Source organism: Toxotes jaculatrix, chromosome 9, assembly GCF_017976425.1.
Source record: "Toxotes jaculatrix isolate fToxJac2 chromosome 9, fToxJac2.pri, whole genome shotgun sequence".
NCBI lineage: Eukaryota > Metazoa > Chordata > Actinopteri > Toxotidae > Toxotes > Toxotes jaculatrix.
In genome coordinates, this window is record NC_054402.1 from 3,821,559 (window position 1) to 3,834,014 (window position 12,456).

The following is a 12,456-nucleotide window of genomic DNA, read 5'->3' on the forward strand; positions in this document are numbered from 1 at the left end:
CTGAATACATCACAAAATGGGTGTTGAAATGAGGGATTAGGGCGATAAAGAGCAGTGAATGCAGCAGAGCCGCGCGGGTCACAGAAACAGCCGCGGAGTCAGACACGTGATCCGCAGCCGCTGCCAACAGACATTTATATAGGTCATCGGAAAAGAAAATCAATACGGAAAAAAATTGAAAGATTAATTCTGGCAGCCGTCAAATGAGCTCTGGCAGCGCCCGGCGTTTTGTTCATTTTCCCGGGGACTGGACACCCACGAGGCCATGACATTTGAGCAACTTTCACAGATATGTGACAAAATTAAAGAACTGATCATAGCCAGATTAATCACGGAGGAAATGCCACGAAACCCACTTAAAGAATTATTTATTACCCACAAATATGAGTCATTAGGCAGCCAGCCATTAGGAGATGGTAGATTGTGTTTACTGATACTGAAAAGCCCAGTTGTACATTTAAACCAGTTTCACGAGCTGAACTTTGAATATGCTTTGTTTTTTTTTTTGTTTTTTTCAAATGATCCACTTAATGCTCTCAGGTTTATTTAGCCTAAGAAGCACAACTGATCCTTTAGTTTATGTCAAAAATTCAAGAATCACCACATGGTTTTCACTCACCAGCGACATTAAGCTGAACAAAAATATATAAAAGGTTGATTATACAAGTTTTAGCCACTTCTGTATGTCCATAGTTTGAATCCAGCTCTGGTTTTAACATGTGACTTCAGCAGATCTTGACCTTGGAAAAGCTGCAGCTGACAAAACAACCTCAGCTCAAGGACTACATGTCGACTCACTCCAGAACTTTCAAACATATGACATGGTCTTCAAATCTTCGAAGCTCCTGAAAATGGGGACTTTGAGTTGAGACTGAGTTTTACAGCTGATCTAGTTTCCCCTAAAATACCTGTTTAAAGGAAAAGATAGACGTTTTGGGAAACAAAGTCGTTCTGTGCACTTTATTTTTTGTACAAATTAAACAAGCGATTTATAACGTGTATTTTAGTGATCTTTAGACGTGCTGGTAGGTGGATTTTATTGCCTTTGGACAGAACCAGGCTTTTTCTCTATGTTTCCAATGGAGATGGTTAGCTAACGTGCAGACACGTACGTTAGCTTCCAATCAAACTCAGTAATAAAGTGATTTAGTGTATTTAATAATATATTGAAATATTCTTTGATAAAGTATTCAAGTTTTACAAAGTAACTGCTATACACTTTGACAGAAAAACTAAAAAACAAACAAATTACATCTTTGTTTTTCTCTATTTTTTTAATTCCCTTTATTTTAAAAAAACTAAAAATAAGATAAAACTTGTTAAAATGTAAAGCACATTAAGCACAACTGCTGTTTGTTTGTCAGCCGTTCTAAACACTGTTATCAACAAAACAATAAATGATAAGCTGATGAGGTACTGAAGGCAATAAATACACAACCTAAAACAACACAATACAAATTTATATGTGTATAGAGGAGCGCACACATGCACACTGGAGCAGCCATACAAGAAAAACACATGTATGTGCTTAAGTCTGTGTACCAAACATACTGTCAGTACAAAGATGGCTTACACTTTCTAATACAGTCCATGATTTACTGTATAATTTCACTGTATAAATCAAGTGCCAATAAAACACTGACCAGTTCCTACTGATATTTAAATGTAGGCACACTGGAGAAAGTTTTCCTCCTCTGTCACTACAATTAAGTTCCAACAGGAACTGGTAGATATTTTGTAAGTACAACAAGTTTACCCTGTACACCAGGGGCTGTATCAGAAAGTATCACGCCAAGATTATTACATACAGATGTTGATTCATTTAAAGCTGGGGTTCCAAACACCTGAAGCTGTGGTCGCTGGGAGGCGGGACTTCTGCAGGAGGTGAAGCGACAGCAGGAAGAAGCCCACGCTGACCCCACCCAGGATGACCACGCCTGAGATCAGAGCACTGGTCACCGGGTTCATTGGATGGGAGGAGTCTCCAGATGCTGGTGGGTGGAAAGAGTGGCAAGATGAACAAAAGCAGAAACTTAAAACAGATATGTTTTCTGAAGTGGGTTTAGCATGACCTGAGTTTGTCTTTGTTTTTCTTGTTTGTTTTTTTTTGCAGAAGGAGAAGTGGAACCTTTGTGTTGTTGCCGTATATCATCAGTATCCATAGGTATCTGCTATCTTTAGTCACAGATGATATTTAAAACCTTTTTATGTTTTGTAACGTTGCATAAGGGCACTTACCAAGTTGGGAGTTGTTGACAGGAGTTTCATCTGTAAAATGATTTTAAAAGTGTAATTAGTCTGTGGATTCACTGATCTTTCTATCTAAATTTAAAGAAATGGTTTGACATTTGGGGAAATAACACTTACTTTCTTGCTGACAGCTGGATGAGAAGATTGATGTTAGTCTCATATTTGTCTGTTACATACGAAGCCATAGCAAGCAACCAGTGGCTAGCTTAGCATAAAGACGTGAAATATGGAGGAACTGCTTGTGTGGCTATGTCCAGACCAAGGCTGTACATCAAATGGTAAAACAACAATACAATGGATTTATTCTGTTTTTTTTTTTTTCTTGTTCAGATTAAACAAACCAGCTACTAGCTGTAGCGTCACGTTGAACAGACAGACATGTGAGTGGTGTAAATCTTTTCATCCAACTCTGAGGAAGAAAGTGAATAATCATATCATAATCAATAATCGTGTCAGACTATTCTCTTATGAGTCTATTTATTCTTCACACCGCTCCGAGTGATGATTGGTCCGGCAGTGATGACTGCGTTCCCAGATGCTGCTGGTGGGGAATCTGCACTCTCGTCTCCATCCCGCCTGCGCCGTCGCCCACAGATCTGCCAATCACATCATCAGATTTCAGTCCTCATTGAGGTCAGGAGACACACAGGGAGTCACAGACTGAGATTCATGATTTCTACACTTACTGGCATGAGCATGATGCAGTCGTCTGCCCGACAAAGCTTGGTGACGCAGTGCAAAAACACGGTCGACATCTTCTGGTGTCTGTGTTTGACAAAACGGAAAACCTCGAAGGAAAAACGCCCCATCTGACTCTTCCCATTTTCGAAGACTGTCGTCTGTGGGTCTTTATAGCAGCTGTGTCAGAAGAGACAGAGATACGCACATACATGAACATGTGTACTGTTCATGCACACTCTGAGAATCACAGATTTGATGTCTAGATGTCTAGATGTATGCTTAAGCACTCACTGAGAAGGAAAAAAGTAGCATTCATGAGGATAAGCCATTTGGAGGACCTGAATAGGTAATGACTCCCTTTTGTGGTTTATCAAGTCATCATCTTGAGGGGAAAAAAAGCAAGATTACCCAAAGAAAAGGTCATAGCGGAGTTCATCATTAGGATTCCCTGAGGGGGTTGTGTAACAGTAGTCCATCAAGATGTTCCATCTGCAGAGGCACAAAACTGTGAGATGGGATAAGGGAAAGAGATCAAACTGCACATGGGAAAATTCAAATCGGGCTTTCTCTGCTACAGGCTGGCGCCTTCACGTGGAATAATTACATAATGGCCTAAAGAATGTAGGCAAAGCCTAGAAAAAAGGACTAATTCTGTAAAAATGATGATGGGGAAAATGCTGTCATTGTCCGAAATATCATCTCTGCTTCACTGAAGCGGTTGTTGTTGTTGTTGTTGTAATGGCAAAATATCTCCTACATGAGCAATATTTCTGGAAAGACTTGTGACATCTGAAAGTTAAGAGAAAATCAAAATTCAATTGTGAATGATCGGATGTGGTCTGGTACCGTTTGTCTAAGTTTGTGGCTTTCACAGCTGCAAATACTCTGGTTTTCAGAGCCAGTCCAGCCATTGGAATAGAGAGAGGTTGATTGTATGTTGAATCCTGTACAAAAAAAGAAAAAGAAAAAGAGTACAAACCCATTTGGGGGCCATTAAAAACATTAAAAACTGATATATATTTTCATTTATTCTAAAGCCCTAAGAATTATTACAGCTGGGCACTGTAGTTTTTGTGCCCAGTAACTTTACTCAAATAAGAATAAATAGTGCATTTGTTGCGGATTATTTTCAGTGGCGGATTAACATGCAATTGGTGCTGTGGTGAGTTTTTATGGCAGGAGCACAGTGAATGTGGGATTGAGTCAAACTACTGTGCACAGGTTTATTTTAATAAAGAGACATTTAGCTCATTGTTGCTTTTGGTCTTTCCAGGAAAATCACTGACAAAGATAAAAATATGAAATATCACCAGATGTGTAAGGATTCATCAGAAGGAACGTGACTCAAAAACCATGAACTCAATTTTCATTACTTTTTCACAAGAGCTGTTGACAATAAGAAAAATCTGAACTATCACCAGACTTTTAAGGAGAAATCTGGTGGAATGATGATTCAAAGGTCATAAACTCAGTTTTCATCAAATATCCATCTGAATCTCACAGCTGATTGAAAAGCTTCAAAGTTTATGAATTGCAAAGGAAATTACTGTATATAATAAGGTGGCTGTGGCTGTGAACTTACATTATACAGGATCATACTTAACGTGCTCACAAATGTACCGTTGCTGTCCTTGACGGATACGGCTGCAGAGGAGCTGTGAAGAGTTCAATACATTTATTTCAATGCTATTTTTTGTCTTCGGTGTAGTTTGCTTTACTTGAAAAATAACATTTTAAAAGCAGAGGTTACAACATAATATAATCACAAACATGTGGCATATCTATATATTTACGTGCCTGAAAGACAACCGTGTAGAGGATTTAAATAAAAAATTTTTTTTAAAAACTAAACCCTGACATAAAATTCACAAAGTAACTTGGAGTAAGAAAGGTCAAGCTCCCTTTTGGACACTGTGGGATTTTTTATTATTATTTTTTTTTGGTAACAACTTACGATGCCAGCTGTGAGTTATTGACCAGGTACTCCAGCGGGTAGCTGCAGCTGAATTTATACAACAAACCAGGCAGGTAGCTGATTATAGCCGGCGGGTCAGGGGTGTCGATATAGCCTGAGACATTCCCAATTTGTACCAGAGACATGTTCCCATAGGCATTGACCCCATAGGCCGTGCTGACCTGCAGAGAGAAACATCTCGGCCAGTCACTTTGCTTTCTTACAAGTCAATAAATGACAAATCGCCTATTGAGCATATTAACAACATGTTCCAGTGTTTGTGTATTCTTTACCACCAGGCTGTTGCCACAGGCCTCCAGAGTGCTGAGGCTGATGCTGAACAGGACCGCCGTGGGGAAGGTGTTGTTGTTGACGAAGCCGCGGCACTGGGCGTCACCGTGGTGACCGTTCAGGGCCAAATCTGTGTCTGTGTATCCAGAGAAAAGCACCGGGCAGAAGTTGATCTTTAAAGTGATGGTCTGAACGCCGCAGTACACACTGATGTCCCGCTCACCTGCAGGAGCAGGCAGACAGGAAGGGACGAGAGTTAAAAACGTGAAAAGGAGGAAGGAGGTTGCTGGTTTTCAGTCCTGGTACTCTGGACCCAGGGCTCTGATTCAACACACCAGCATTTACCTGCCATTACAGGCAAAGTGTGCCTGATTAGCTGGAGGGAATGAAAACCCAAGACCCATATCCCAGGGCCCATATTGAGCAAACTCAGTTCTTCACTGAGTGTGAACAGTTGTATACATTTACCAAGCAGCTTACCCTCACAGCAGAGTGTGAAACTAACATATGAGAGCAACTCTCAAATGATAACATGATTAATCATATGCTCAGAGCAGAAACAGCTCGTCAGAGACAACATCCACCCTGCATCTACCTTGTTGTTCATATTGTTTTTGCAGCTGGTTTTCATCATAAAAAAAAATCATAAGAACAATTTAGTAACACACTGACAAGCGCAGGCAGTGAAGATGTATGCAGAAACAAAGCTAATCCCAGCGTTATTTATTTGCCCTGCAGACATCTGGAATCAACTCTCAAACAACTCTTAAACCTAAGACTTTTCTGAGGAATAGTAACAAGTTTCATGAATAGTATTTATCTGTAAGTCTGTGAACTGGTAAGTATTTCAATATTTAACTACAACCTTTAGGCTTTTAGCAGCTTGAGAAAATTTGGACGAATTTGGACATGTTCAAATAGCAGATGCATCCATCAAAAACAAAGCAAAATCCATATAATCCGTCTTTATAGCAGCTGTCACATTAATATTATTATATAATGCTCAATTGCCAGTTTCTCAGGTATACCTAACTAAAAATAATATAGTTTAACATAACGCTACAGTAAATCCTGACTTTACGAAGGTTATGATGTTTGTTTTTTTTTTTAAAAAAGGCTGTAGTTTGAGGAGCTGTTGTTTTGTATTTGTGTTGAATTTGGAAACCCCTCTCAATATAACACAGAGTTTGTCTTTGCCCATGAAAAGTTTACATTATTTGTCCATCACATGTAGAGTAGATGGAAAACAGTGGTGGGGGAAGTTTCAATGCCACAGTGCAGAAACACATTCAAACCAAAAGTCACGAATTCATTAGTTACTCCAAAATATTATCAGAAAAATGTTCTGCTGCTGACAGACACATTATGTTATGTTTAATATCTGAAGCCAGGGTGTGAGATGGAAAGAGTCTGAAAATAGTCATGTTCTCACCAGGAAACCTGCTGTGGTAGTTGGCGTCACAGTTGTATCCATTAAACTGTGCGGAGACTGAAGCAGTGTTACTCATCAGCAGGACGATAAAGCACATTCGTGTCATTTCAGCACCTGAGAGAGCTTTTCCCACTGTCATCTTCAGAAGGTCAACATTGCATTAACCACATTCCTCAGGTAAAAAAAAAAAAACAGCACTTATCTCAAAATTAGATGTTCAAAAACAATGCTCCCCTGCTTTGCCTGTTTCCTTGACTGCGGCACGCTCTGACCTCTATCAAAATAGTACAACCTTCTTTCCCCAGGTCCCCTAATCCGTCTTATCCTGCTCCCTGTGCCCCCTTTTACCTCAGTTGCTCGTGTTGGCCCGAAACCTCTATTACCCAACCTCTTTTAAACTGAGGTCACCCCTCTTTCCAGCTCATTTCATCCCACTCCCCTCTCTCTCTATCCTCACTTCTGTTTTTTCTTCACCTGTTTACCTGTTTCCTGCCTTTTCCAGAGTAATTGTCTGAAACCCCTCTTCCCCCAGTTTGTGACGAGAGAAAAGTTCAACACTGTGGTGAGTAGTTTTGGTGGCATCAAGGGCCTAAACTAAACACAATGTCAGCCTTACCTGTGTCTGTTATGTGTGCACAGATGAAAAAGATAGAGGGTCTCTTTATCCAAACACTTCAACAAAAACCCGCTGCTGTGCAGAACATGGGAAACTCCGTTAGATCTGAATGGCCCGGACAAATCTTTTCACATTGCTGAGAAACCTGAGCGTACTCGGAGGGTTCCCACTCGTCTCTCCTCGGCCTGATCTCCGTCTGTCAGTTTGCACAACGGTGGGCCTCAGCGGGAGGGGGGCCCCGGCCCGCGAATTAAGCTGTCATCGGCTGCCGCTGCAGCCCACATTCACATGAACATAAAAGTCAACTCACAGTCTGATGCAGGGCTGTGTGTGGGTAATTGTGATGCACAAGGCATCACTTAGAGTAAAGGTATTCAGTGGGGTACACAGCGTGGTGTGTTCGTGGCAGAGCGTAAAGGTGGAATCTTGAGTTTTTGCTGTCTTTAAATTTGCTGCACTCCATCCAACAAAACAAGAATTAATTTAATATGTTCAACTTGTATAAGAAGAGACAACTTTTTCATCTTCGACAGAGTTGAAGTTCTTTGACCTTTAAACTGATTGATGATGTTAAAGAGGTGTAGAGAGTGGTGGTGGAGCCTTAAGAGATACTGTTCTTTCCATCAGTTTGTAATACAGTTAATACGCACCATTGTTTTCATCCTCTAAAATGACCATGAAGCTGAATCAACACTTCTCTTCAACAGTTTCAGCACAAGCTGAAAATTATAATCTTTGTAAAGGCAGGATCTATTGTAGTTGTTGTATTTGGCAGCATTAGTTTTAGCAAAGGTGTACCTAATAAACTGATAACTGAGAGTATATCACATAAAAAAAAACAAAGTCTATCTCCTAATTCTTTCAAACTTTAGTAATTTGTAAATGATAAGAAAAATATAGATGAGTGGCAGATTTTCCCTTTACAGTCTCCTGTTTTTAGGAGTAAAACCTGTTGTTAGAAAATAATGAGAAGATTATGAGCAAAGCACCAAGAAGAAAAAGCTGAAAACTAATCAAATTTCTGTCTCACTTGACTTGTGAGTTCAATCAATAAGAGTCCAATTTGCAGTTGTTTGATTGATGATATAATTTTGGTAATCATTTTTTTCTTCTCTTGGAGTCCCCTCCTTCAACAGAAAGACAGAATATATAAGAACAAACAGTTTTGCACGACCTGTTTTCATTGGGTGCACTCTTGCATAATGCAATCTGTCTTCATGCGGTTGACACAACAATCTCACCGCAAAGGTCCATTTAGTAGCTGTTCTGGAGCTTTTAGTGGTATCGCATGACATTCCCCAACAGATAGAGTTTGCCTGATTGTGATGAAACTCTAGATGTTGAGATAAAAATGTTTCTATGCACGACTGTCTTCATGTATTTCTCTGTGATTTGGGTTTGTACACTAAATAACCAGATGTGACATTAGACAAACCTTCAGTGTGGACTGAGGTTAAGCTGTGTATGTATGGAGGCGACTCAACAGGGGCCCACATATCATTTTTGCCACAGGGGTCACCTGGAAGGTTAATCTGGACCTGTGCAGGCCCATCTCAGCTGTCTCAAGGTTTAACCCTGATATCCTGTCTGGGTTTCTTTCACACACTCAACATTGCTTTGTCAGCGTCACACTTCATGACTTTGCCTAATTTCACGAGAATCTCACTGAAACACTTTGAACTGATGGAAATACATGTGCCCAGTTTCCTATGATGGTAAAATCAACAATCATTTTCTGATATTTTATGGACTAAATAATTGATTATTAAAGAAAATGTCAGACAAGTTATTGGTTGCTGCCCGCAGTTCTCCTCTGATGGAGTAATACTACTTTGCCTGAGGTTTTCTGCGTGTTAATGACTTGACACACACAAAGAATGTGTGTAGATATTGCGCACACCACCTGTGAAACATGTTTAAAGACAACTCTGAGACCTTTCTGGGGTATTGACTTCTATAGGGTCTAAGTAATCCACAACCTTGTCTCTGTAGGATTACATATCTTTCATTTCATTGTCTGCAATGAGTTTTTGGTCAATAAAATTAATATATACTCTTCTTCAACATTCAAAACATGAGGCATGTTCTTATTTGGAGTAACTTTTTATAGTCATTTAAAGGAACAGATTGGTTGATTTTGCAATTAATATTATTTTTGTGGTGATCACTGGAGCCCAAACCATGGGGAAGCATTGTCAACAAAACACAGGGGTATGAAATCTAATTATACCACGTTTAATAAGTAAAACCAGTTTATATAAATGATTTTAGCTGGATTCACATGATTTCTGTCTTTCAGGAAAAACAATTTTATACACTCAGAGTACATATTTCTGTATGAGCACATAGGAACATTATACGCTGGATTCTTGTTCCCTCCCCACCCATGACACAGTTGCCCGCATCTGTGCGTCACTCCGTTCAGACTCATCCTGGCCTTTAGCCTCACGTGTCAGTCTCGTATCCGGACTCGAGGCCGTACAGGCACCTGCAGAGCCCTGAGAAACACAGCTGGCTGCAGGTGTTTGCTATTCACTCTGACTCACCTGCCCCTCAGATGAGGTAGGGATGAAATCAAATATGAAGCTCTTACAAGCAGACAAGTGCAATTCAGAGCAAACAGGATCGAATGGCCATATACACATGAAATGAATACATATGTTGAACCCATTACCATCCTGCTTATTTTACAAATCCCACCCAGCCAGTGACCTATTTAGTCAATGTAAAGCCATGTGCTTTACTTCTGTGCTTGTGTTTCAGTCACATGACTTTCTTTAAGATGTAAGGTTAGACTGGAACGCACACACATGGCACCAAAACAATGTTCATTGTGTTGTGTATCCTAATAAATTTCCTTATCCACGCCCTGTCAATTTGGTATTAAAACAATAGGAAAAAGGCACAAGAAGTTGCCTCATTTCACCTAATGTTAGACCTCATCTACCAGCTGTAGTGTTGCAGGAGAACTTGCTTTATCCTACACTATAATACCACAAGCTTCCGTGCAACTCTCCCGAGCTTTTGAATGTTTCCTGCAAGTCGTTGTGCTCAGAGACTTTAATGGCTCAGGACCAACCGCCGCACTCAGATCTGCCTGATACAGCCGTCTCTATCTGATCAACCTGAAACATCCAGACTCAACAAACAGACATCTAAATCACACAATCTGGGCTGCATCACAAAACCCGTGAGAGTGCGGCTGTAATCTGACGCTCCAGTTTTAACTCAGGCAGGAAAGTGAAGCCCTCATCAAAGGCCCAGCTGCGATTTGATCCTCAGTGAATAATGTTTCCAAAAGCCAGAAACCTTTTTTTTTTTTTTTTTTTACCACAGAAGAAGGGAAAATTTATAATGTATGTGGATAAAAAGAATGTTTATTTGTTGCCACAAGATGATGTTTGTAGTACAGACTAAAAGTGGTGCACGTAAACTTGAAAAACAAGGAAAATAGTAAATATGAGAATTTAATGTATAATGCACCACCGATACAGGTTATCAAAAGAAAAGAGTTTCTCAAGGTGTTCTTATCTGGATTTGAAAATAAATAAATTAGATGTGTTTTTAAAGCTCGTATATGTTTTTGGAGAAGCCTCTGCCTGTGAAAATTCCCAGGTGAAATGGGGAAAACAACAGGCTCACTTATTGTTTATGTATGAAACCCAACCCTGTACTGAGACAACATGTGAGGAGCACCGCTTTTCAATACCATAACCTTGTCAAGGATGTCGCTCAGAGAAAACTATAGTTATTTTTATTTATATAGCCACATGCATCTAACTGATTAGATACAGAATCAGGCATATTTTTTTTTGTTTGTTTAGACTAATAAAAGCTCAAATCAACACATTATTTTTTACCGTTTATAAGACTCGAGAATCAGCCCCAGATCTGATGTGTTATTTCAAAATGAAAGATTAGGCAAATAAGATTACAGTAAACACGCTGGCAGCTGTGATTTAAAACTGAGTTTGGTGTATATCAGTAATGAGACAGTAAAAGAAATGATGGGAGAACTAAATGATTTTACTCCAGATTTGACTAATTTGTGGAGGATGTTTACAGTAATAGGTCAAAAACTGAGAGTGAGCTTCATTAAAACACAGAACATCATAATTTGGGCTGATTGCAACTGCACAGTGAGGACTGTGTTTGGAGACAACAGTGGCATTCTGCTGCCCCCCTGTGGTCCACTTAAATAACTGCTGTTTTATGTTTTATGTGTATACAGTATGTGTTCAAACTTATAATGTTTGAAACGTTCATGCTTACATCAGCTGTTGTACCAAACAGTGAGCTGTTTTAACTCCTCAAACCTCGACGGGTCAGCAATTACAAACTCATGTTGTGCAGCTTAACAATGTTTAATTTTTATTTTATCTAAAACTCTTGTGAACATCCTTAAGTTTCAAGCACACATCTGAGGTATCGGCACTGTGCTTGTATTTTCATTTCATCCTACTTTCTACTTCTACCCCGCTACATTTCAGAGGGTAATATCATACCTTTCACTTCACTGCACTCAGTTTACAGCTATGAGTGTTTTGTTCATAAGATTTTATGAACAAACTTCTAACTCAGCCAGTGACAACATTAAAACATGACTCACACAGTGAGTCAGTGCGTCAGTGCTACTTTTACTCAACAAAGATTTTGAATGCACTACTTTTCCTTGTAATGGAATATTTTTGGAGTGTGGCAACGTTGGCAATGTTGTTTTTACGTAAGCAAATGAGTTGAATAGTTGAGAGTATCAACGAACCTGCTGAACATCCCAGTCGTAACTAAAAGCAAGAAGCTACTAAACTGGAATAGAATTAAACTTCATCACCTTTTGATATTTGCTTTGGATTGTACAGAGTTGAGAAGGACACTACAGTAAAGGTTACCCTCTACATGCATAAAACATCTCAGTGTGCCCCAAGAACCAGTCAGGGAAGTTTTGGTACAGCTGTTTCAAATATAAAGCAGTGTTTAAGACAATGTCTGTCATTTTCTATGATAGGGTGAATTTTGTCTTCAGTATCATCACATAGTACCAGGATGTATTAGCAGCTTCTATAAGGAAAACAAGGCAATAAACACAAAAATATTCTGTGGTTTTACAGACAAAGACAACGCGTCTCAGTCAGAGGCAAAATGAGGTTTCAGTGAACTGTTTCTGCAGACGTGATGTTTTGCAATGCAATGACAGCAAAATCCATCACTTTCTGATCTGCCTTTTAGACTGAA

The 12,456-nt window shown here is 39.5% G+C and overlaps 1 protein-coding gene across 1 annotated transcript; it reads right to left on the bottom strand.

Moving 5' to 3' along the window:
- Positions 1 to 1,818: 1,818 nt before the first annotated feature.
- LOC121187528 (zona pellucida-like domain-containing protein 1) lies at positions 1,819 to 6,747 on the bottom strand. The gene is made up of 10 exons (XM_041046802.1): positions 6,609 to 6,747; positions 5,179 to 5,399; positions 4,886 to 5,067; positions 4,514 to 4,586; positions 3,778 to 3,875; positions 3,340 to 3,420; positions 2,937 to 3,108; positions 2,741 to 2,846; positions 2,239 to 2,268; positions 1,819 to 1,991 (listed from the first exon to the last, which is right to left on the bottom strand). Exons 1-10 carry the CDS (start codon positions 6,745 to 6,747, stop codon positions 1,819 to 1,821), a joined length of 1,275 nt encoding a protein of 424 aa, XP_040902736.1.
- Positions 6,748 to 12,456: the final 5,709 nt, after the last annotated feature.